Source organism: Mus musculus, chromosome 11 (genome assembly GCF_000001635.26).
Source record: "Mus musculus strain C57BL/6J chromosome 11, GRCm38.p6 C57BL/6J".
In the NCBI taxonomy this organism is placed as follows: Eukaryota; Metazoa; Chordata; class Mammalia; order Rodentia; family Muridae; genus Mus; species Mus musculus.
In genome coordinates, this window is record NC_000077.6 from 68,483,967 (window position 1) to 68,509,422 (window position 25,456).

General features: G+C 50.8%; 2 protein-coding genes across 12 annotated transcripts in view; both read left to right on the forward strand.

Moving 5' to 3' along the window:
- The window catches only part of Pik3r5 (phosphoinositide-3-kinase regulatory subunit 5), a 65,725-nt gene extending 51,842 nt beyond the window's left edge, over positions 1-13,883 (forward strand). Inside the window, exons 6-19 of one of the 2 annotated variants that reach the window (NM_177320.2) lie at positions 2,585-2,654; positions 6,506-6,680; positions 6,823-6,976; positions 7,981-8,064; positions 8,286-8,985; positions 9,110-9,272; positions 9,576-9,701; positions 10,189-10,317; positions 10,496-10,589; positions 10,816-10,892; positions 11,209-11,302; positions 11,382-11,464; positions 11,942-12,054; positions 12,143-13,880. In NM_177320.2, the coding sequence (NP_796294.2) occupies positions 2,585-2,654; positions 6,506-6,680; positions 6,823-6,976; positions 7,981-8,064; positions 8,286-8,985; positions 9,110-9,272; positions 9,576-9,701; positions 10,189-10,317; positions 10,496-10,589; positions 10,816-10,892; positions 11,209-11,302; positions 11,382-11,464; positions 11,942-12,054; positions 12,143-12,284 (2,204 nt within the window). In that variant the 3' untranslated portion in view covers positions 12,285-13,880. Of the gene's footprint in view, positions 1-2,584; positions 2,655-6,505; positions 6,681-6,822; positions 6,977-7,980; positions 8,065-8,285; positions 8,986-9,109; positions 9,273-9,575; positions 9,702-10,188; positions 10,318-10,495; positions 10,590-10,815; positions 10,893-11,208; positions 11,303-11,381; positions 11,465-11,941; positions 12,055-12,142 lie in introns of both variants that reach the window. The other variant, XM_006533548.2, reaches the window with a different exon arrangement.
- A 5,169-nt stretch (positions 13,884-19,052) lies between these two features.
- The window catches only part of Pik3r6 (phosphoinositide-3-kinase regulatory subunit 5), a 49,680-nt gene continuing 43,276 nt past the window's right edge, over positions 19,053-25,456 (forward strand). For 8 of the 10 annotated variants that reach the window (XR_001779856.2, XR_003949212.1, NR_126154.1 and 5 more), the window contains exon 1: positions 19,053-19,281. The gene's annotated coding sequence lies outside the window, so the exon portion shown is untranslated. The remainder of the gene's footprint in view (positions 19,282-25,456) is intronic. The other 2 variants (XM_006531948.1, XM_030245460.1) reach the window with 2 other exon arrangements.

Here is a 25,456-nt window from a genome sequence, read left to right on the forward strand (position 1 = left end):
CTACTTAATTCCAAAAGTCATGGTGAAGTCCTCTTCCATTTACTTGATGCCTTATTCCTACCAAGACAGGTGACCCCTATACTTGGGAGACCCCAATGTACTTCTTTGGAGGAACTTTCCCGTATAGGAAAAGTCTGATTCCTGTGTCAGTCGGTTCTAGTATGTTCCCAGGTCAGGCCCTAGCCCGTCGACAAACTTCATAAATCCCATAACCTCACAATAAGCAGTGGAGGCCATCACCAAGAGAGGTCAAAGGACACTGAGGGTTGTCCTCAGATTAGCTGTTTGATCAAATGGTTGTGTCTCTGCTTGGAATTGGGGGCGTCTTGACTGTTCAGACAAGCCATTAGCTCAAATCACAGCTTCCTCTGGGTCAGTGTGTGTCAGGTTGTCCTCCCGAATATTCCCCCTCCTGCTGCTTTCAAGTTAAGCAGACAAGTACAAGAGAGAACGACGGAAGCAGCCCCCACACTAAACTGTACCACAGCCCAAGATGAGGGGATGGCAATATCCCTACATGGAGACATAAGGAAAACACGACAGAGGGTAGTCCTCATTGTGAATGCCACAGAAGAGTAACTACAGGGACTGCAGTTGCCAACACTCTCCCAGAGTCAAAAGACACCTTATACAGCCAAGTGGCAAAAAGCTGGGCAGTTGGGCTTGGGGCCAGGACAAAAGATTGCAGCAGAATGCAGGGGGCTGGGTAGTCCGTAGCCTAGCATTTTGGAGAATTTACATGCAGGGACAGAGACTTCATGGCTTGGTGTGTGGCTGGCTGGCTGTCCATCCTAGATCAACAAAGGCCACAGGGAGCAGCCCCCACTCTAACTGCACCACATTGGGGGTGTGTAATTAGGGGCGAAGAACCCCTGGGGAGTGGGCTGCTGATTTTAAAAGCACTGAAGGAGCTGTTGCTCAGTGAGTAAAGCACTTACCATCTAAGTATGAAGACCTGAGCTCTGATTCCCAACACCAGGTAACTCTGGGCGGGAGTGACAGCCTGCCTGAAATCCCAGTGCTTGGAAAGCCAAACCCAGGGTGTGTCAAGGCAAGCTGCCTGGCGAGTCTAGCAGAACCAGCAAGCTCTGAGTTCAAGTGAGAGATCCTGGTTCCCTTTATAAGGTGGAGAACAATTGAGAAAGATAACATGTGCCAACCTCTGGCCCCCACATACACTGAATGCACATTCATACATACATATGGGGCCATAGACCTTCAGACAAGCATATACACATACATGTGCAAAATTAAGTAGAACTGGAGAAAATAGCTAGAGATTCAAGGCCTGGGATTCTACCCAGCAAAGCACACACACACACACACACACACACACACACACACACACACACACACACACGCAAATAAAGTCAAGAGAAGATTTGCTTATCTATGTTGCTTGCACGGGTGTGGTACAGGCAGAGGGTGTGGTGGGATTGAGTTTATCTTTGCAATGTATGTGAATGGCCACTAGATGGCATCCCAACTCCTAAGAGTAACAGCTACTATTTTAAGGATGCTATTAGCAAAGAAGACCTAACATTAGCGTCTGTGGCAATTATAGAAAGCCAACATCACACAAAAGGCCAACAATTAAACCAATTATGTCCCAAGTTAGAGGAACATGAATTGGTAATTTCCTGTCGTTTACCAAACAAAATTCATGGCCTTTGTGTTTACAGCTTTCTTGGTTTTCCTGCATCCACGGGGAATTCCCTCCAGCCACCCCAGCTCAGTCCCAGCCAGGGATGCCATGTGCCCAGAAGGGACTTCCTTGCGCCTATTTCTGAACATTGTTTCCTTTCGGTGTGTTTAAAGTCACAGGGGAGGAAGGGAGACAGGCTGGGGACTGTCAGAGAAAACAGGCACTAGGCAAGACTTAGGTCGCTAAGGTGAGAAGCCAGACAGAGAAGTGGAGAGTGGAACAGGGTGCTGCCTGGCCAACTGAGGCTGAGCATGGAGATTGATGGGTGCCTGGCACACACCCCTCCCCCACTGCAGGGAGACACCAGGCGTTAGTGACACTATGATCTAGGAACTAGTTGGCAGCCTCCTGGGCCTGCATTCTCCCTCTCATGAAGTTCTGTCTACCAGGAAGGCCAAGCTGGTGCATCGGAGGTGGGCCAGGGACTAAGCTATGAGCAGCCACAGAGTTGTCTCCTCTAGCTGTCTCTTCAGGGGGGACTGAGGACCAGGGTAAATGACCTGTCTGCCCAAGGCCAGGTGGGAAAACCCAGAATAGGACATGGGGGATCGAACAACACATCCCTTTGTCTCCTGCTGCCTGTTCCCAATCTAGGGACAGGACCTGGACAAAATGGTCAAGAAAAGACAGAGGGCAGCAGAGAGGCTCAGGATGGCTTTGAGGTGAAGATCGAAGTGTTACGGGTGAAGTGACCATTCCACAGAAGCAAAGCACTTAGCCAAGGGCCAAATAGCAACTGTCTTCCCAATGTTTGTCTGGAGCCTCCTGGGGCACTCCCAGCTTGATGGTTCAGAACCTGGCTTGTAAGAGGCCAGGGATGACATTGCCTGGGCCCTAAACCGACCTACCCTCTCCTCTTTGTTGTTTGTTGGTCCACAGGAATCTCCTACCAGCGGCTGGTGAGGGCTGAGCAGGGCCTGCCCGTCAGGAGCCACCGAAGTTCCACTGTGTGAGTGTTCTTGGGGGAGGGAGAAACAGGGGAAGGAGCTTCCACCCTTTCCCACCCCCTGCCTCCTGCACTCACCTAAAACCACACATTCTAGTCACCGACCAACGGGGAACCCCGGGAGCTGAGGCTGCTGCTGCTGCTGTGGTGTTTAGTGCCTGAATAACTCTTTCTAATCTTCCCTCAGATTCATGTTTTAATTTTTAATAAAGTGTTTTGTATGCATGTATATCTGTTCCCACAGAGGTTGGAAGAAGACATCAGAGGTCCTGGGACTGGAGTTGTAGATGGTTGTGAGCTGCCATGTGGGTGCTGGGAATCAAACCTGGGTCTTCTGGAAGAACAGCCAGTGCTCTTAACCACTGAGCCAGCTCAGCTCTCCAGTCCCATTCATCTCTCTCCAACCCCCTTCCTTCAGATTCTCAAATGGGTCGTCCAGCACACATGACTTTGTTTATATGTGAATTTCAGGTGGAGAAACTGGAGATGAGAGAGACAAAGTATGAGCATGAGCACACAGTTAGCAAGTGTCTGTCTGAGTCAGGATTTGAACCTTAGGCTTACTCAAGGACCCCTACCCTTTCCATGGTGTCTTTCTCCTGTTGCTAAAACAAAAGCTTTCTACGTTCTTTTTGATCTGGACTTATACTAAAAATATGCTTTAATGGGCATGGTGGCACACACCTGCAATTCTCACATGGAAGGCAGAAGATTGTGAGTTAAAGGCCAGTCTGAACTACATAGTAAAACCCTATTTTTTTTTAATTATTTGACAGTGTGGCATAGGTGTGGGGGCAGAGTTTCATGATAAAACCAACCCTATCACATATAATGAGTTCTGTACCGTCCTTACTTATTTGCCTATTCACTTAGTTATTACCCTAACAAAGACCAGCCTTGAACTCTTGTTCCCCTGCCTCCGTGTGTCAAGTGCTGGGATGGCAAACAAGAACCAGCCACTGTGTCTGAGTCCTGGGCTGTAGTGTGTATCTGTGTGTGTGTGTGTGTGTGTGTGTGTGTGTGTGTGTGTGTGATTGTTTAAAGAACTTTAGAGTGACAGGGTCTTACACCATAGCTCAGGCTAGCCCAAAGCTTACTGTGTAGCCCCATCCGGCTTGCATTTTGTGTGATTTCCCCTGCCTTAGTCTGCTGAGCGCTGAGGTTCCCGACATGAGTCCACACCCCTAGCCTTTTCCAGTCTGCAGCTGGAAAATCCCTAGAGAAGGGACCCACGGGGAGGACTGCCGGTCGTCTGAGTCTGAGTTGTCAGAAACCAGGGAGCCAAGACCTCATACACACACTCATGCCCATCACACCATTGAGCACCCGCTGCCTAGGTGCTTGAAACACTTCTAAGTTAAAAACGAGTCAACAAAAAAGCCTGTGGTGAAGGCTAAGAAACAGAAAAGACTTAGAAAGTTTAGGCAGTCAGTCCCCTTACCTTTCGTGGATACGGTCCAAGATACACAGTAGGCACCTATGGCTATGGATAGCATCAAACCCTCTCTACATGCCAAGAAATTTCACTTCAAAGAACTTTCGGTGTCTCCTTGGCATAGCCAAACAGGCCAGCGTGTGCCTTGATTAAATCATTGACCACAAACACTGTAGTGCCTGGATGGTTCATCTGGTCATTAGGTCACAGACAGGCCATGTATAGGGTGATGTACCAGTGAACGGACCTGTATTGCCTAAGGCTTAAGAGTTATGAAATATTTATTTCTGGGATTTTTTATTTTATATATTTGGAGCTCGCAGGCCACTGAGGCCTTGGATAAGGAGGGCTATGTGCAATAGTTTAGTAAAGTCAACAAGGGCTTTCCAGAGAGCTGAAGAGGTGAGTCACTGAACAACCGGCAGTGCCTTTTCATTGTGTACTGCAGCTCAGAGCATTATTCTCTTATCAAATTAAAATGTTTGGTCTTATTCTAAATATAGGGGTGTTTTGCCTGCATGTCTGTCTGTGCCGTGTTTGTGTTGCTGGTGCCTGCAGAGGTCAGAAGAGGGCGTCTGATCCCCTAGGACTGGGGCTGCAGATGGTTAGTGAGCCACCATATGAGCAGTCAGTGCTCATAACCACTGAACCATCTCTCTAGCCCCTCAGCACTATTCCAAGCATACACACACACACACACACGTATATGCATATATATATATATATATATGTATGTATGTATACACACACAGGTATATGCATATATATATGTATATACACACACGCAAATGCATATATATATATATATGTATACACACACACATATGGATTTATTTAAGCCCCATATTAACCCTGTGAGAGAGGGCTTTCTCCAATAAGGATACCGAAGAACCAAGATAAGAAGAATGCTCTCATCTTCATTGTGTACAGCAGAGAGATCAAGGTGGACAGGCCAAGGGCTCAGTTAGCCTTGTCTTGCATACGGTGTGGATCAGCACAGATCCATGGAAGGAATGACCAAGACTCTGCAGGGGCCCAGCCAGGCACCGTTCAAGATCCTGCCTCCTTTTAATTCTGAATAGGGAAATTAAAAAAATAATAGTAATTTAAAAACTCAGTCTCTCTGACAGATAGGGACAGCCCTGTCCTTGTGCTCTGAAGGCAGACCTGCAGAGCCTGGCAGGAACTCTACCTGCTCGACAATGCCTATTTGCCCTGAGGTCTGATGTGGGACTGTGAGAGTGAGGGAGGTTCTGACTGTTTCTGCTACAGCCTCCTGGGTCCTGAATCCCACAGAGTGGGGGTTAGCACAGAGAAGCGAGAGAGAAAGCTGCTTGTTGTCAACTGCCTCACACAGCTCTGGCTCCACTGATTCTCTTAGTATTTGAATGTGTTTGAAAGTCTCCATAACAAAGACATTTGAACCCTGACACCACAAGGGTCCCAGGTGGCCCAGCCCACACTGTCCCAGCCCCAGACTGGAGTGGAGGATAAGGGCCTGACTTGGGGCAGATGTCAGTCCCTCAGGCCACAGTAAATGACAACCCATGACAGGCTGCTCTCTCTCCCCTGAAAAATGATCAGTGAGCTTCAAGTTACCTTGGTGAACAGTGGTCCTTCTGTGAGTAACTCGTATCCATTCAGACTTCTCATGGGAATAAGTGATTATGTAAAAGTCAAGGCAGCCTCAGTAGACTAAGGGCAGAGAACTGTGGGCCACACTGGAATACGAAGAGTGACCCTGTCTTAACATAAAACTTCAGGAGAAATCCACGGTGAAAAGTCAGGCTCACACTTTTGTTGTTGTTTGTTTTGAGGAAGACTCTCTTACATTCCTAGCTGGCCTAGAAACTTCTATGAAACAAGGATTGCATTGAACTTCTAACTCTCTTGCCTCCCCCTCCCAAATGCTAGGATGATAGACGTGCATTCTCATACCAGGTTTATGTAGGGATCAAACCCAGAGCTTGTGCACTAACTGAGCTATACCCCCAGCTCCTTAAGATCAGTTAAAAAAAAACATTTCTTTTATTTTTAATTATTTATATGTGTAGGTGGGGGTGGAGGAGTTAGGTATGGGTTTGTGCAGAAGCCTGCAAGGGCCAGAGGTGGCTGACTTACAGGTAGTTGTGAACCACCATGTGGATGCTGAGAACTCAGGGTCTCTGCAGGAGCAGTGTATCTGATCACTGCCAAGCCTAATGTTCAGCCCTTCAGGTTTGGTTCTGAAAAAGTCTTTGAACACTCTGCTTGAAAAGCACCTCAGAATAATCATAAGCATGCCCCATGGAAATGCTCTCCCAACATCCCAAGCCCCTTCCGGGAGACTGCGTCACTTGTGTTGAGGTGACCTGTGTGGATTTGAGCCCCTGGGCACAGAGGGTGCAGCGCCCACACAGTCCATCCTCTGTGTCCCCAGCACTGTGCTGTTGCTGAACCCGGTAGAGGTACAGGCTGAATTCCTTGCTGTGGCAGACAAGCTGAGCACGCCTGGACAGTCACCCCACGGCACCTACACCACCCTGCTCCTGCATGCCTTCCAGGCCACCTTTGGGGCCCACTGCGACCTTCCTAAACTACACCGCAAACTTCAGGTAAAGGCTAGGGAGCCTAGGTCTATGAAGAAGTATTTTGCTACAGAGAGGGTGAGAGGGGTCAGGAGGCTGGGAGCCCTTGGTCTGGTACTGCAAACTGGGAGAGGCGGGCCAGGAACATACTTGTCTCCTGGACTTTCAGTCCAAGACAATAGAAGAGCTGGAGGACATCTTCACCGAGACGACAGAAGCCCAGGAGCTGGCGTCTGGCATTGGGGATGTAGCAGAGGCCCGAGAGTGGCTCCGGACCAAGCTGCAGGCAGTGGGAGAAAAAGCGGGCTTCCCTGGCATCTTAGGTAAGGCTTGAGGGAGGGACAATAGCTCTGTCCATTTCCCTACCATCTATTCTGGCATGCAGAGGGTGTACACCAGCCAGCCTGGCAGCTCTGTTCCACAGAGCCTTCCAGGGGCCAGGTTCTTCAGCATCTGTGTGCTCCCTGAGTCCCCAGGCAGAGTTCCTGTGGGCAGATCCAAGGCTGGGTTGTTTGCCTTCATGTTAGCAAGAGGAAGAGAGAGCTCACTGAGAGAATGGTGCCACTTGCATTACTTTGGTATACGTTTCTGAACCCACTTACATCATGGTCACATCTTGCTCCAAAAGAAGTTAGAGATGCCCCCCTGCCACTCTTGTCACCATAGAGGCGGGTGGCATAATGTCTGAGCGCCAGTGGGCAGCTTCAGGTACTGTTCCTCAGACAACCTCTTAAGGAGCCTAGCATGGTGGCATGCACCTGCAGTCTCAGCACTGGGGAGGCTAAGGCAGGAAGTTTATGGGTTTGAGGCCAGCTAGATAGGGAGACCTTGTCTCAAAACAAACACCCAAGCCAGAAGGTGGTGGTAAGCACCTTTAATCCCAGCACTTGGGAGGCAGAGGGAGGCGGATCTCCTAGTTCAAGGCCAGCCTGGTCTACAGAGCAAGTTCTAGGACAGCCAGAGCTACACAGAGAAACTGTCTCACAAAGTCAAAAACCAAACCTAACAAAAACAAAAACATGCAAACAAGACTTTTAAATTAGTGTTTCTATTTCTATTCTTTTCCTGATTGTCAGTAAAAGAAGGGCTTAGAGGCTGTGACTTGGCCACTCCCACAGAGTTTGTAGGGGGATTGGGGGCTGCCGTCTACATGGTGCCGTAAAGAAAGGTGCAGTAGCTGAGAGTCGGGTATCCCAGCCCATCCAGTTCTGTGGCTCCTACCTGTACTGCTCCAACTCTGGCCTCTTCTGTAAGGCCAGGAGACTGAGCTGGCCATTCTGCAAGGCCCCTTCCCAGTCCCCTCTTCCTGTCCTCCCTGCTCTTATAGACACTGCAAGCCCTGGGAAACTCCACACCATCCCCATCCCTGTCGCCAGATGCTACACCTACAGCTGGAACCAGGACAGCTTTGGTAAGGGGAAGCTGGTTCCAGACTCCAGCTGTCTGTCTGACCCTGCATCTATGAATGCCTTGCATTCCTGTGGGATCTCCCACTACACAGGCCATACATAGGCCTAGTGGGTGAGGGGCACTATAGCCCTGGAGCAAACGCCTCCTACTCTTTCAGATCCCATCACCCTCTGCAGGGGCTCAAAGGACACCGACCTAAACACTGCTTCTGTCTCCCTATAGACATCCTACAGGAAGTCCTTCTCAAGGAACAGGAGCTGCTGCAGCCAGGGATCTTGGGAGATGATGAAGAGGAGGAAGAGGAGGACTTGGAGATGGACAGGCATTGCGCTGAGAGGGACTCTCTCCTCTCCACCAGCTCCCTGGTGTCTCACGACTCCACACTGTTGCTCACCTCCTCTCAGGCCTCAGAACCGGTGCTGTCCCGCCAGATGCTGACCACCTTTGTCTCAGGCCTCTCGGATGGCATGGACAGTGGCTACGTGGAGGACAGCGAGGAAAACTCAGAGTGGCCCCAAAAGCCCGGCAGCCAGAAACGCCAGGGTCATCGCAGGCCTGGGCAGAAGTTCAACAGGTTCTATAAACTCTTAAAGAGCACCAGCCAGTTAGTCCTGAGGAGGGACTCTCGGAGCCTGGAGAGCAGTGTAGACCCAACCCTGCCTCTGCGAAGGGCTGGGAGCCTCTGCAGCCCCTTGGACTGTCCCGCTCAGCTCCCCTCCCGGGCTCAGCGCTCACGGTCCTTGCCTCAGGCCAAGCTCACCACCCAACTCCCCAGATGGCTTCTGGCACCACCCTCACACCACCAGCGCCGCCGTCCCTTCCTCAGTGGGGATGAGGACCCCAAAGCTTCCACACTACGGGTTGTGGTCTTTGGCTCTGATCGGATTTCAGGGAAGGTGGCTAGGGCCTATAGCAAGCTCAGGTAAGAATGGGGACAGGGTGTGTCACTTTCCCTTGTGCATCAGGACTGTGGTGTTGATAGAATTTAGAGCCCACCTGGAGTCCTGACGTCACCGTGGGTTCACCATTCATCACCCCCTCACCAGGAGGCTGGAGACCAGTCACCCTATCCTCACACGCTTCTTCAAGCTTCAGTTCTTCTATGTGCCTGTGAAGAGAAGCCACGGAACCAGCCCCAGTGCCTGCCCATCCTCTCTGAGCCAAGCATCTCCACTCCCTGCAGACTCCCTGAAGTACCCCAGCCCTACAGTATGTCCCAAATCTCCAGCCGACTGGGATGGGAAAGAGGAATAGATGAGAGTGGGTTCTGGGTATTGGTTTAAAAAAAATCATTCAGAGCCATCTCCCGTGTCTGTAAGCATCTTCCCCTGCCTGGCCCTCACTTCCAGGTCCCTGCCCTGTACCTGGGTAGGACATTCTGCCACATGACAAAGATGGAATACCATCATATTTCTCTAGAGGCGTAGAGAAGCTCAACTTGGGGTTTCAGATATAGCCCTGTGCTCTGTAGCTTTCTATGTGGCTGGGGATAATTCTTGTCCCTTACCCCAGGACCTTGGCATGGCCCCATGGGAGGACAGTACCAATGACATCTCTCACTACCTCGGTATGCTTGACCCCTGGTACGAACGCAATGTGTTGGGCCTCATGCACCTGCCTCCTGAAGTCCTTTGTCAGGTAAATGGACTTCGAGGTAAGGGTTGGAGCCCACTGGCTGCTGGCATTCCACCTTACTTTGAGGAGTCTGGCTTTGGGGAAATCTATGGAGGGCCAGGTCTGGCTTAGAAAAGGGGGGGCAGAATATGTGAGGAGCAAGATGAAGTCTGAGCCCAGGGCACTAGGAATGAGAGCTGGGGCCACTGTGCTAAATGGGGAAGGGCAGATCCTCAGAAGGGTAAAAAGGACTTTAGATGTAAGTTCCCTTTCTTATCTCCTGGCTCGTTTCCCAGGAGGCCTGAGTGAGGCAAGGTGGGGTACAAATGATACATTGGGCTCCCTGCCCAACACTGTGTCCAGACCCGGTCTCACGTTCGCTCTCCCTCTTGCTCTGTCTGCCTCCAAACTGTTCTCTCTGCCTCTCCGTGTGTCCTTACCTCCCTTCCTCTGATGGCTTCCTTTGCCCTGTCACCTCTCCCACCTGACATGGCTGTCCCATCTACCACAGCAGTCCCTGAAGGCAGACTCTCGGCCCCTGGAGGGATCGGCCACCCAGCTGCCCATCCTGGCCGATATGTTACTCTACTACTGCCGCTTTGCGGCCCGCCCCGTGTTGCTGCAGGTTTACCAGACAGAGGTGAGGCATGCCGCTGTTCTGTTTCTCCCAGACTCCCTGGTTAGCTATGGCCATCATGGCCCGGTCCCAGCCTGTGACCTGCTGGACCTACAGCACTCCATCCTCACCCCTGGAAGTCCCTATCCTGGTCCCACGGGGTCCCACACTGACTTTCGTGCTCTACTTGTGCCCCCTCCAGCTGACCTTTGTCACCGGGGAGAAGACCACAGAGATCTTCATCCAGTCTCTGGAGCTGGGTCACTCTGCGACCACTCGGGCTATCAAGGCTTCAGGTGGGCACCGAGGGAACCCTTACAGGGATGGGCAGGAGGCGGAGTCAGAAAGAAGAGGGAGCAAGGGGGGGGGGGTCCTGCGAGGAGAGCGGGACTACGGAGAGGTAGAAGCGGGGTGCAGGAGTCCTGGCTTTGGGGAGTTGGAGCCTTGAGGAGCTGAGACCAGAGGGAGGGGGTACCCAGGGAAGTGGGAACATTGAGTGAACAGTGTATCTGTGTGACCCAGGTCGGGGTAGGAAGAGGCTGGGCATTGATGACGACCGGGAGGCCGTCCCTCTAACACTACAGATTATTTACAGCAAGGTAAGAGAAGCTAGTGCTGCCGGGCGTGGTGGCACACACCTTTGAACCCAGCACTCGGGAGGCCAGGGATATACAGAGAAACCCTGTCTCGAAAAACCAAAAATAAAATAAGGGGGGGGGGCAGGCCAGTGCTGGGCCCCTTCCCAGCCGGGGCCTGCTGCTGAGCCCTCCTCACCAGAGCTGGGGCCCCGAGCTGAATCTAGTAGACTCCCAGACTTCCCTTGGTACCAAGAGGTGGCCCTTTAACATCCGGACCCTCCCAAGGCATCAGGCTCTGGGGCTCTGGGCTGAAGGGCGTGGCTGCACTGCCTTCCAGGGAGCCATCAGTGGGCGAAGCCGCTGGAGCAACCTGGAGAAGGTCTGCACCTCTGTTAACCTCAGCAAGGCCTGCCAGAAGCCGGAGGAGCTAGGTGAGTGGGCTGGAGAGGATAGCGGGGGAGATGTGGCAGGGGAGTCCCAAGCCTGGTCTGAGCTACCCTTGACCTCCAGACTCCAGCATGGAGGCGCTAACGCTAACCCTGACAGAAGTGGTGAAGAGGCAGAACCCTAAATCCAAAAAGGGCTTTAACCAGGTAAGAGCTTGTTTCTCTCATCTTCCACCCTGAGCCCTGGCAGGAGTGGGGCGTGGCTTGTATGCGAAGGTGGCCTTGTGTTGTAAGAGAGAGACAGAGAAAGGATTGCTGGGAAAGGAGAGGCAGATGAAGGGTGTGGTTGCGGGTATACCCAGGTGTGGATTGTGAGGATGTATGTATGTGGAAAGGTTGTGGTCATTCAGGGTCATTAGGTCTGAGCCAGTGTGGGTGCCACATCAGAGAACCCTGGGGTCTCGGAGTTGGAGTGGGCAGTGCATTGATCCCTCGAGACTCGGTAAGAGGCTGCGGAGGAGACAGGGCCTGGCATAGTTCTCATGATTCCTCCTCTGACTCCATCTCAAGAGCTGCCAGGCAGTCCTGTCTCAAACTCTCCCAGTCCCTATGGGCAAAGAAGCACCCAGGGCTGGCAGATGTATGACCGGGGCTCTGGGGCCTGAACTAGGGCTTCCCTTCCAGATCAGTACATCCTACATCAAAGTGGACAAGGTGCAGATCATCGGCTCTAGCAGCTGCCCCTTTGCCGTGTGTCTAGACCAGGATGAGAGAAAGATCCTGCAGAGTGTGGTCAGGTGAGGATGGGGGCCTGGGGAGGGGGGTCTTTCTTTTCTGTCCTCTGAAGCCTGCAGAGCCACCTTCTTACATCACCCTGTTCTATAGGTGTGAAGTGTCACCCTGCTACAAGCCAGAGAAGAGCAGCTTGCCACCCGAGAGGTCCTTCAGCCAGCCAGCAGAGACTGGGTCCGACCTGTGCTCCCTTCTCTGCCTTCCCATCATGACATTCAGTGGGGCTCTGCCCTAGTGCAGCTAGGTACGAGGCTGGGCAGGAAGAGTACACAGCTTCTCCTGGACTACTCTTCGGGGCAGCCGCTCTCTACGGAGAACAGAATTGCCCTGCACTGCATCAGGATCCCTCTGTAAGCCCTGCCATGGGCCAGGGATGTGGCCAGTGGTATCTGGAGCCCCTGAGAGCTGATGAAGAAACAAGCACTGGAGAAAGAAGGACCTGGGATGTCCAGTCTTACAGATGCCTCTAAGCAGAGGGAGAGGGATGGGCGAGTGGCCCCAAAGAAAGGTGTGAGGCTTGTCTGTGGTTTAGGCCTCCTTTCCAAGCCCTGAGCTGAGGTCCATCTTTGGTTTGTCCAAGACTCAGGGTCCCTAACTAGAGGTCATTCTCTCTAAGGCACAGATAGGAGAGAGATGGGTGAGACATTTCTTTCCTGGTCTCAGATACCATCTCTCTACCCTACCACTACCATCATGAGCACACATGCACACACACACAGACACACACACACAGATACACAGACACACAGACACACACAGACACACACAGACACACACACACACACACACACACACACACACACACACACACACACACACAGGCTTTCTCTCTCAAGTTCCCTGGATCCCTTGAAAAACAGCACTAATACTTGGTCCTTTGCTAGGACCTGGTACATTTTCTCTCCCAAGCCCCTTGCTGGGTCTCAGATGCTGGGGAGATGGGACAGACATGGTTCCTTTTTAGCTAAATGCCCAGAGGAAGTTAAGGCACTTCTTTGAGCCTCTGTTTCCTCAGTGCTGAAGTGCACGGGAAGTGGGTCCTCAAAGGGAGTGCCCTTGAACCTTGCCCAGTGCCTGGCTCCCAGCAGCTGCCCTGGAAAGACAGCATCTTGCCCTCCGCTACTGATGCCCTCCTTTGTTCTTGAACACTCTCAGGATAGTCCTTGCTTGGCCTTGCCCCACCTAGGGATGAGGCGGAACTCAGGCAGGCTAAGCAGCAGTCAGGAAGGGCCTCCTAGGTACGGATCCTCCCCCACTTCCCTAGCAGGTCGGTTCCCATATGCTCACTTCCTCTCAGCTGGAGGACTGGTGCACATTGTGTGCTCTGGACACAAGCTCTCTGGACAAGATCTCAGAGGAGCAGAGGGCAGATTGCTGAGTATCTAACGGTAGAGACATGCATGGAACCCAATACAGCAAGAGCCTGAAGTTTAAATCTGTCAGACCGGAGGGCTGGACAAGTGGACAAGATGTGGCTGGAGCGATAAGGTGGTGGGCTGGCTCAGGCCTTGGCCTGGCACCAGTGAGTAAGGAACCTTGGAAACATAACAAGTTGCCACAGAGTTCTTACCATCATGTTCTGCACCAAAGACCTCGGTTTGTAGAAGCCCAAGGAAACTGCAGAGGGCTCCTGACTTGAGAGACCAGATGGAGCCACTATGTTGTCACCCCCAGTCCTAGCTGACGGTATATCTGCCAGGTTCCGGAGCAGTGTCCAGCCATATATACCGGTGTGCTTTAACCTGCTGTGTGAGCATATTGTTCTACTGTATGATCAATATGAATCAGTGAATGCGATTTTAATATTATTATCAAATAAAATTGATTTATTGTATATTTGGTCATCTATAGTTATGTTGGAGCATGTCAGAGTTTACATGTATCACTTCAGGGCTGGAGGGATAAGTCAGTGGCCCTCGCTGCTCTTCCAGAGGACCCAGGTTCAGTTCCCTGTACCCACATAGGGTGGCTCACAACTGCCTGTCCTCCAACTTGAATCTGATGCCCTTTTCTGGCCTCTGAAGGCATTCACGCACACACAGACAGACACACACACAAACAATACAATAAAAATAAATTTTAGCATAAGTAAGGCTTTTGGAGATTATATAGTTTATTTGTAATTTTCCACTCTGCACAATATATATCTGTGCTAAAATTTCATTGATACTCCTCCATTTCAGCCTCATCATACACACGGACTCCCAGAACAAACAAACAACAACAAAATCCTATACATCTCTACAGTTTCCTGTATTACTTCACTTGAGAAACATAAGCCTGTATATCCTGATGTCCCCATGGGCCTGAGGCTCCTGTCACTGACAAGAGATAGAGGACCTGGGCCCATCATACTAGGGAGAGCAAGGGAAGAGGTAATGGCCATACACACCTGAGGGCGGCCTTTACACTCGGCATACAAGGGGGAAGAGGAGGTGTTGGACACTGGCGGACACCAACTCCAACATCCCAGAATAGCTGCATTGGATGGAGGGGGAAGGCTCTAAGGAGGTTGCAGCTTGGCATCAGTAGGCTGCCGTGCATGTCATTCTTCCCCACGCAGCCACAGACACTTAGGGTTCATCTAGTCTCAGCTGAGCTTGGCACGGTATGGTCGCAAGCTGTAGGCTGAGTCCGGGTGTTTCCCGTGGGTCTCTCGGACACCTTGAACTTGCGTGATTGGCCACCTCACCACATCTGCAAGCTTCTCCCTACCCCTAAAAGGGGAGGCAGTTCTATTCCCAGGGGTGTTGCGGGGTGTCTGAGAGGAAGTGTGTAGCAGGCATCATGCTACTAAGACGGTAGTCTAAGAAACCTGCCTGTCCCCTGGGGTGCACTGAGCGGAAAAAGCCAGAGTTGTGGTTAACTCTGGCCTGCTGAGTTAAATGGGGACCTTCAAACTCTCCTGGAAAGGGGACACCCCCAGAAACAATGCCTGAGCCTCCTTTGCTCTTAGGCAGCTGGGGCCTGAAACCAAGTGGTCCATTACCTCTCCCTAAGAACCAAATGGCGACTCCATCAATGGCTAAGAGCTCCAGGGCAAGGATGCTCCCAACTCCCCTGCTTGCTCAGAGTTGAGAGAGAAGGGGGTGGGGATGGGGGGTTCCGCCCAGGCATACAGGAAATGCCAGGCACTGGTTAGGTTTTTGTCAATGTGATACAAACTAGAGTCATTTGGAGGAGGGAACATCAACTGGGGGATTTTCTTCAGCAGACTGTCCTGTGGGCATGTCTGCAGTATTGTCTTGATGAATGGGTGACATGAGAGGCCCGTCCCACTGTGAGCGGGTGCCACCCCTGAGCAGGTGATCCTGCTCTGTTGCCACCACTGGCCAGGCTGAAGCTAAGTGACCATGGGTAGTGAGCCAGTGAGTGGCTTACCTGGTCTTCCCTCAGTGATGGGCTGGGACCTGGGAGTCATGTGGTGAAATAAACTCCTCCCACCAAGCTGGGTCTTAGCCAGGGTTTTACCACAGCGACAGAGAAACCCTGTGGACTGGAAGATACGCAGATCCTTGGGAAGAGAACTTCCTGTTTCTATGTGTTTATGCGTGTGTGTGTGTGTGGGGGGGGGGATGTGGGTAGATCTGCTCCCCCCTCCCGCCCCCCCCCCATTTCTGAATCTCTCTCTTCACCTCTTTCAGTAAAGTCCAAGTACAGAAAGCTGCCTCTCCAGGCACAAACCATCCTCTGCCTCCTGCCTGAGGCACAGGAAGTTTCTTCCGTGTTCTACCTGCAGGCACACTTGAGGCTCTGAATAGCCCCTGGAAAGGTAGTTGTGGCCACAGCTGCTTCAGTGAATGCCAGCTGGGTTAAACCCACCTCAACCACACTTAACTCTGCACTGGTCAGGTGTTCTCGACCCTCGTGTTCCTGTTAGCTTCTGTGTGCCTCTTCTGACCCTGTGAGGTTGGCATTGTTATACCCATTCTACAGGTAGGGAAACTGAGACACAGAAGGGTTGAAGAATATACTTATGGTCCCTCAAGGCCAGATAATGGCCTCCAAAAGCGCCATACTTAACAAAGCCATCTCAATACATCACAAGTGGTGGGGTAAACTGAGGCCCAGAAAAGCAAAATTCACGGTTGTATCTGAGGCTGTCTTCGTTGTGATGGAATTGAAGAGGAGAGCTCCGGTCTCCTGATGGAAGGGATACTCTGTTCCCCCTCAGGAATGATGGGAGCAGGCTGGGGGAGGAGCCAAAGGAGGGAAGCTTTGGTAGAGATGGTTTGTCCTGCTCCAAGCAAGTCTGGGCTGCCTGAGCTCAGGGGATGGTGGCCGGGAAGGAAGCGTGAGTGTAGCTTCGGGCCTCAGTGGGCACCTGGACTCACGTGTACATGCTGATACGCAGACACGCATAGGCATTAAGAGAACTTGTTAAAAGTTTATGCATAATCCAGTTAGACGGCTTAGTGGGTGAAGGCGCTTGCAGCTAAACCTGATGACCTGAGTTCAATTCCCACATGATGACTCAGAAGCTGGCTTAACCTAGTCCCCCTGATGCCTTTGGAAGGGTAGAGGACAGGGTGTGGGTGGCTCAGGGCAGCCCTACCCCATCCATCCACACCCCTGAGGGAAGGGGCTTAGATGGTCAGAGAACAGAGGTCTCAGGCTGGAACTGGGCTCCTCTGGAGAGCTGAGAAGCTGGGGGGCCTTCACAACCAAGCTCTCCAACACCTCAGGGTGTAGATGACTGAGGCCCAAAGACAGCCAGAGGTGTGTTAGCAGGAGTGTGTGTGTGTGTGTGTGTGTGTGTGTGTGTGTGTGTGTATACACTTGAACAGTCCCCTGAGAGTACCTTTGTTGTCATGAACCGCCCTGGGACCCTCTGTGCTGTTGCTGGAGAATTATTGTAGGTCCAGGGGAGGTGGGTGGGGCTAGACAGCCGGTCTGTGTCTACACCCTACCTGAAGATGGGCGGGGCTGTGCAAAGGCACAGGTGTGGGGACAGATCTTTCTCATCACCGCCTCCTTCCCTCCTAGTCCTCCGTGGAAGGGATGGGTCTGGGACTGTCCTCAGTCAGTCACCGGGCTGCCCCGCTATATGGTTACCACACCCACACCAGCTGCAGAAACGCTGCTGATAAGAGCGGTGCGGCCACAAGAGCAGAGGCCAGCTTGTGATTTCCGATTCAATTAGGCCGAGACTGATAAGCGGGGCTGCCCGTGGAGGCTGCACGGGTTCATGCTCTCAGCTATTACACACTGGGTTTATTCATTTCCACCACTCCCCCCACCCCCACGTCTGTCACTCGTGTGCTCACTTTCCACTTGCTTTACTGAAGGAGCCAATCTTTCTCTTCACATGGATGTGGTGACTAAAATCTGAGGACCATTACTATCCCAAAACTTACTGGGCAGGAGAAGGCGGGTCGGGCAGGCAGGCAATGGCCTCAGAACACCAGCGAAGAGGGAAGAGACGCTAGAGAGAATTAACCCCGGGTATGTGGGAGAGTCTGGAAAAAAAGTAGGGGGAGGGAGGCAGAGCCAGAGAAGAAATGACACTCATCCCTGGACTGTGTTTTTCTAAAGGCTTTCTCTTAAAAAATGAAGGCAAGACTAGAACCTAGTGAGGGCCTTACAAGGATGTCAAACAAATAAAAACCAGTACTTCCAAAGCTGCAAGCGATAGAAGCCCACATTAAAAAAAAAAAAATCAAAACTTTAATCTTTAAAAGGCAGGGAAATTTGGATCACATAGATGAGCTGACTAGAAGTAGATTAGGCAACAGGGTTTTAGGCATGACTGGATCTAGGTGCTTCAAAGACAGTATCACTATTGATCTGCCTGACACTCTCCAGAGCCAATTTACCAATAGGATGTGACCATAGAGTCTGTGACTTTTTAAAAGAGGCCTAAAAAGTGTGTTGGAGATGTTCCTGTGTTTTTTATTTCAAGTCTGAGATAGAGGAGGAGGGGAAGAGGGAGGTGGAATGAGAGGAGGCCAAGGAGGTGGAGCTTCCTCTCAGTGCCCAAACTGTCCTTCCCTAGCCTTGACATTTGCCACCACTGACCACTGGTCCCTTCTTGACATTCCTGCCCAGCTTTTCCTCTTGCCCCTTTGCCCTGTTTCCTATTCTTCCCCGAGAAGAGAGATGACCCAAGAAAAACATTGGAAGGAGAGTCCCATGGCCTCGATGGTTTTTGTTTGTCTGTTTAGAGACAGGCTAGCAATATGCAGCCCTGGCTGGTCTGGATCTGGATATGTAGACAAGGCTGGCCTTGAACTCACAGATCTGCCTCTGCCTCTGCCTCTGCCTCTGCCTCTGCCTCTGCCTCTGCCTCTGCCTCTGCCTCTGCCTCTGCCTCTGCCTCTGCCTCTGCCTCTGCCTCTGCCTCTGCCTCTGCCTCTGCCTCTGCCTCTGCCTCTGCCTCTGCCTCTGCCTCTGCCTCTGCCTCTGCCTCTGCCCCTGCCTCTGCTTCTGCCTCCAAAGCATCTGGATCAAAGGCATGGACCACCACACCTGGCAGCCTGGGTAGTTAAGAACCTTCACTAGGGTGCGGAGAGGCTGCAGTGAGGAGCTACTCAGGGGTGAGATTAAGGAAGTGGCTCAAGGACAGGCTTTGTCACAGCTCAGGACAGAGCCCACAGGCTGGGGAGGCAGTGCTGAGCAGACTTGATGTGGTCTAAGATGCAAATGTGGGGGACAGATGCTGGGATGACACAGGGTTTCTGTTCTGAGGTGACAGAGATGCTGGTTTGGTGTGAAATAGTTCAGCCTGTGCATGTCAGATGTCAGGAGGTTAACAGACATCTGGTCCCTCATGCCCACCGTAGGATGGGACATAAGTGGGGTACCTGGACCTTTGGAAAGGCTAGATTTCTGCTTCAGAACCTCATCAGCATGAGAGTGGACATATCCATCCCTTGTGGAAATGTTCATCCCTCCAGACAGGTCACTTGCATTAGGCCAGAATAAGGAACCCCCAGGGACAGTGAGTGACCACACCCACTTCTTTGAAAAAAAAAAAAAAGCCTCAGCAGGATATGCCTGGGAGGGGCTTTGTGGGCCATGAGGAAGGGGAAGGGGAAGGAAGGGGAGGGACAGGACTAGCTGTGTGAGGAAGAACTTTTTCTGCAGATCTCTAGAGTGGACAGTCAGGACGACAAGCTCTCTTTGGCTCCTTTGGGACATCTGGTCCTTGGGGTTGCTGGCCTCCTGAACAGGACCTCAGGAGCTCATTGGCTGGAGGGTCTGGGGACGTGGACAACTGTGGTCCAGCTAAGGTAGGTTCTGACTGGGGCAGAGTGTCTGAGGAGGGAGTTGGGAGAGACAGGGCTGGACCCAGATGAGGTTCAACATGGAAGCGGCTGGTGGATGAAGAGCCCTAAGGAGCCCACGTCTCAGAAGGCTGGTCCTGCTGTGACAGTAAGAGCACCTGCCAGCTATTTCTGTTCAACCTATTTTCCAATGAGGAGAGGACCCAAGATCTTGTGAGGAGACCTTTCTTGTTTTACCCCTCGAACTCTGTGCCTGTTAGCGATAATAGGGTAAGGCCAATGCTGTATAGCTGTGATTCTTTCAGGAACTAGAGGTTGGGTGGGTAAGTGCTTCAATGCCCATCTTGGGTCAGGAATAGACCAAGACTCAGCGCAGGGAAGTAAATCGCAGCAGGTCACAGAATAAATGAGCGAGCAGGGAGAATCCTGAATCCCTGTCTATGTTGCTTCCAAGACGTCATCTGTCCATCTCTCTTCTGGGTATTTAGTGACTGTCAGGGCTGGCTGGTGTGGTGTGTATGTGTGTGTGTGCGTGCACTCACACTCTCACAGAGAGACCAGGAGGGGGTACAGGGAGGGGCATCTGTGCTCTTAGGTTGTTGGCCTCCTGCTCCAGGGGCTGAGACAAGGCCTTGGTTGTCTGATACAGTAATATAAGGCAAAAAATTGCTGGTGAGCCGGGACTTGGAGACAGATATAGGGAAAGTGAGGTGAGATCAGGATGAAGCTTCAGAGATCGGGAGGGCTTATATGCAGAGGTGAGGCTGGCCCTGGAGCACCCCTGGAGGAGAGAGCCCAGAGTGCAAATCTCAGAGGCAGGTCAGTAGATATATGATTGAGGATGAGGGAGCAGAGACCTAGAGACTTTGTGTGGCAAAAGATGCAGTGTGGGACTATCCTCATTCATTGATTTAGCTCCGGGCAGGTCTCATGTCTTACCAGGCACAGTTCTCCTGCCCATCCTATGTGACAAGGGCTGCAATGGTGTTTCCTTTAAAGCTGAGGAGGGCTGGGGCTGTTGCTCAGTGGCACAGCACCGTGCCTAGCATGCAAAAAGCCCACAGGTTTGTAAATAGGTATGGAGTAAGAAAGAGGAGAGAGGGAGGGAGAGAGAGAGAGAGAGAGAGAGAGAGAGAGAGAGAGAGAGAGATTGAGAGAGAGAGAGAGAGAAGCCGTTCAGACTTACAATAGCCTCAGTATAGGCTAGGTTAGACCCCAGTCAGTGTGGGCTAGGATGCAGGGCCTCATCACCTGTCACAGGCCTACTGCAATGCCCTCATGCTGTTTCCAAGGCCATGATGCCTGAAAGGCACACAAAGGCCAGGCTTCAGTTCCTGTGGCCCCTCAGCATCCAGGACCCTCGGATCCTCTCAGCCTCCCTGGGAACAATGTTGTTGCTCTTACTGCTCTGTCCTATTCAGGTGTTTCCTTTAAGCACCGCTAGACACCCCAAGGAAGTTGGCCCGAAGCCCTTTACAGAGCCTGCAAGGAGGCAAGGTCTTTAGGAATCTTTAAAATCCTGATTGGCCCTGGGGGCTGAGGAGGGTCCCAGAAACTCAGAGCTCTGCCTGCATTTCCGCTTGCCCACTAATCACTTGCTATGGTTTGAAGATCTGCCCAATAGTCATATGCTGTTGTTTAATTTAAAGAAAAAAAAGTTATATTGTCTGTTAAGTGTGGTCTGCCCCTGAACTCCGGCAGTGAGAATGGATACTCCGGTGGGAGAGGCAGGCGGGGAGGCTACATGGAGAGGTGAGAGGTGGTGAACGTGGGTGACAGAGGCTCCGCAGGCTGTTTCCATCTCTGCGTATCTCTGTCTCTCTGGGGGGGGGGGTGACTGCAGGTCATAGGGAAGCAGAAAGACTACCTGCAAGTTCTCTGCTGTTGCTCCAGGGTTTGGCCTTGCAAGAGGGGCTGTATCAGGCCGGACATGCATACAGTGTCCGTCTGTTTGGACGGCTGGGCGCAGGGATGCTGTTGGAATGCGTGCAGCAAAGGACAGGGCTGTGAGGCTCTTTCAGAGCTTCAGCCCCAATCCCAGCCCAGCAGCTCTGAGCTTCCTCCAGCAAGGCTGCTGACAGGATCACACAGAGGCTACAAGGGCCCAGGGCTCCCATTCACTCTTCCCACCTGTTACACTCAAGGCTGTAGCCTGCCTCACACACCTGCCCCAAGAGCTGATCCTTGCTAATGTTCTGAACTTAAGAGAAAGCTCTCTGGGTCCCCCCCAGTCCCTCCTCCCTTTTTTCTTTCCCTTGTTTATTTATTTATGTACTTATTTTGTCTCTGATCTCATCTTTCTGTCAAAAAATAATGAGGGGTCTTCTGTTTAATTATTTAAGTGTTTGTGTGTGTGTGTGTGTGTGTGTGTGTGTGTGTGTGTGTGTGTGTGTAGCAAACACCCAGATGGAGGTCAGAGGATAATCTGTAGGAGTTGCTTCTCCCTTCCACCTGTGAGTCCCAAGGACCAAACTCAGGTCGTCAGGCTTGGCTGCAAGCACCTTTCCCCACAGAGTCATCTTACTGGTCCCAAGAATGGTGAAGGAATTTTTGGTCTTTCTTACAAGTTAGTCTGCCACTTGAGGGTGCTGCATAAACCATGAGACCTAACGACAGAGAAAGAAGAAAAGAAAAGAAGAAACTCATTAAGAGAAAAAAATGTATTTCAGCACAGGAAACACTAAGGATAAGATAGGGTCAATTCTCTTGATCTCATCACCCCACATTTCACACACATATGACGTCACTTTGTGACTGGTAAGTGTTCATTATTGCAAACTGTCTATCTATCTCTGACTAAAGACTAAAAATGAAATATATTGAATCATACACCAAGCCTCCAAGCCTCTCTTTAACTCCGCGACCTCTCGTTTTTTCTTTCTAGCCTCACTTTATTGCATTTATCAAATAATACACAATTTAATTACTTAGTTTGTTGCCCAAGCCCTCCACCCTCACTTCACATTCTATTGCCTTTCCGTGCACACACAGTGTTCCGTGAATAGCTGAGTGAATGGGTGGATCCATCTACCTATTCCATTTCAATGCGACATTCTTTCCCCTGCTAGTGTTTGGGTTGAACTTAGGGCCTCAAACAAACTAGGCAAGTGCTCTCCTACTGACCTATATCCATCCCCTAGGCAAGTGCTCTCTTACTGACCTATATCCCCTAGGTAAGTGCTCTCCTACTGACCTATATCCATCCCCTAGGCAAGTGCTCTCCTACTGACCTATATCCCCTGCCCACTTTACTTTTCCGTTTGAGACAAGGTCTCACCTTGAGCTCATCCTGTAGCCCTGGCAAGCCTTGAACTTGGGATCCTCCTACTTAGACTTCCATAACAAGTTTGTGCTACATCTGTGCCACTTGACCCAGCAAAGATTCCATTCTTATGCTTGCTTATAAGATGGTTTCTGGCATGTAAGGATAGACGGTCAAGGATGAGGTAGTGGGTAAAACAGAGAATGGATGTTGTGGGGCCCAAAAGGTCAGAGTCCATGATACCTGCCATAGGCCACATCTGCTGGGATTCTTCCTGGTTGAGTCTTGCTGTCCTGAGGCACCGCATCTTTGCAGTCATTAGGGGAACTAGGAGATGGTGGGACTGTGAGCTGAGCTCTGGCGTGCCTTTGGCTGCTCAGTGTCTTTTTTTTTTTTTTAATCCAAAATCATTTATTTCTTTATTTCTGTTTTAAACTTCTTTTTTTATTTCTTTTTTATTAGGTATTTATTTCATTTAAATTTCCAATGCTATCCCAAAAGTCCCCCACACGCTCCCCCACCCACTCCCCCACCCTCCCACTCCCACTTCTTGGCCCTGGCGTTCCCAACCAGATAAAGTTTGCACGACCAATGGGCCTCTCTTTCCACTGATGGCCAACTAGGCCATCTTCTGATACATATGCAGCTAGAGACAGGAGCTCTGGGGGTACTGGTTAGTTCATATTGTTGTTCCACCTATAGGGTTGCAGACCCCTTCAGCTCCTTGGGTACTTTCTCTAGCTTCTCCATTGGGGGCCCTGTGATCCATCCAATAGCTGACTGTGAGCATCCATTTCTGTGTTTGCTAGGCCCCGGCATAGTCTCACAAGAGACAGCTATATCTGGGTCCTTTCAGGCTGCTCAGTGTCTTGCACGTACTTTGTGACGTGACATTGCAACTTGAGCTGTCCACGATGGAGCCTGAGTCAGATCAGCCATCTGCGGTGACACCATGTGAGTGTGGCAAAGCACAAGGTCCTTCCCTGCCCTGTGTCCACCTTCCCACTCTGTAGAGCTACGGTCTTTTTGTCATTGTTCCTGGCATCAGTACAATCTGTTTTTTAAGCCGTATGCTGTGCCAGCTGTGCCCAGCAGACTTGCCTGTCTCAGGGCTGTTTGGGGATAGTGACACTGTCTTGTTTTCCAAAAGCACCAGGCTTTTAATTTTTGGTAAAGGGACCTTCCATATGACATAAGCAATGTAACTGACATAATGTGAGAGTGCTGCACAAAACGGAGCTCCTGCCCTGGGGGAGCAGCACTCTAGTGGAGGCAACCAGAGGGCTAACAAACACAGTGTAATAAATCAGGTGCTGTGTGGCGATACTGAGTGACCATTAATGTTGCCTGATGATGTATATGATGTACATAGACGTCATGGGACTGTCCTTATGCCCAGCTCGTATCAGGCAGTCTGTGATTACCTTGGCTTTCTTTTCTTAATTTCTCTTCTCCTCTCTTTCTCCTTCCTTCCTTCCTTCCTTCCTTCCTTCCTCTCTTTCATTCTCCCTTCCTTTCTTTTCTTTTCCTTCTTTGAGGAATGGTCTCACTATGTAATCCAGGCTAGCCTTAAACTCACAGGAATCCACCTGCCTCTACTCCATGCTGAGTGCTGATATTAAGGCATGTACAACTTGCCCCGTTTATTACTGTTTTAACTACTGAAACTTAAATCACTGATACAGCTCTTACCTGGCCACGAGTCCTTGTTAAAAGCCAAGCAGGTGTCATGGCATGAGCTAACAGTTCTTGGTGGTGGCACTGCACTACCAAGGCCTCTGTATTGTGAATGTGACTGGTGACCCCAGGGAGCACTTGGCTTTCAATAGGAACAACCATAATTCAATGCCACTTGATTGTTGACATGCGGAACTATGGACCCATGTCCTCAGGTTTTCTAGTTCCATATTTTAAATAAAAGTTGAAATTTTGATGTATATGTTAAATCTGACTTTTCAATGCTGGGCACAGATGCATTTTTTTTTCCAAATGCTGTGAGAAGTTTCTGGGGAAGGAAATGGAATGAACCAGAGGATAACTGAGAAAGATGCTTGCTTTTTGCCTTAGAGCCATTTGTGCCTTCAGATTTTGAAGACATACAAGGGTTTTATTGTAAAAAGTAATTTTTAACCATTAACTAAGAAAATCATTGTGTCCAGGTTCCTCCCCCCACCCCTGACATCACCTGAATCTAGGAAACGAGGGAGATGGCTAAGTCAGGCTGCCGTGAAAAAACAGCCAATAAGACGTTAACAAATGGGCAGGAAAGCACCACTTTTTTGTGGATTGAGTCACGTGGCTATGGAGACTAAGGAGTCCCTCAGCAAGCCAAAAACCCAGAAAAGCTCATGTAGTAGTTACAGTCTGGTTCCAAAGACCCAGGGAACAAGGAAGCTGGTGGTATAAATTTTGATTGGAATGAGGCTTGAAGACCAGGAGTATTGATGTCAAGGGCAAAGACGTTGGACTTCTAGGTCAGATAGCAAGAACAAATTCACCTACTTCTGGCTTGGTTCTGTTTAGGCAATCAAGGGCTGGATGCTGCCCAGCTACATGAGTGAGAGCAGATCTTTACTGAGTTCATTGAGTTAAGAGCTAATCTCTTCCAGAAATACCCTGCTATGGTTTAGATCTTGAATGTCCCCCAGAGTCTCATGCATTAAAGGCTTGGTCCTCAGGGTGTGCTATTGGGAGATGGTAGAACTTGAAAGAGGTGAGGCCCAATGGGAGGGCTTTAGTTCATTAGAGGCATGCTGTGAAGGGAAATATGACATCCTAGATACTTCCTCTCTTTTCCTTCTCCCACGTCTTGCCAGGCAGTTCAAGCTATCCTCAAACTCATGATCTCCCTGCCTTAGTCTCCTAAGTGCTGGGATTGCAGGTATGCCTCACCACACGCTGGCACTTCCTCTTTATCTC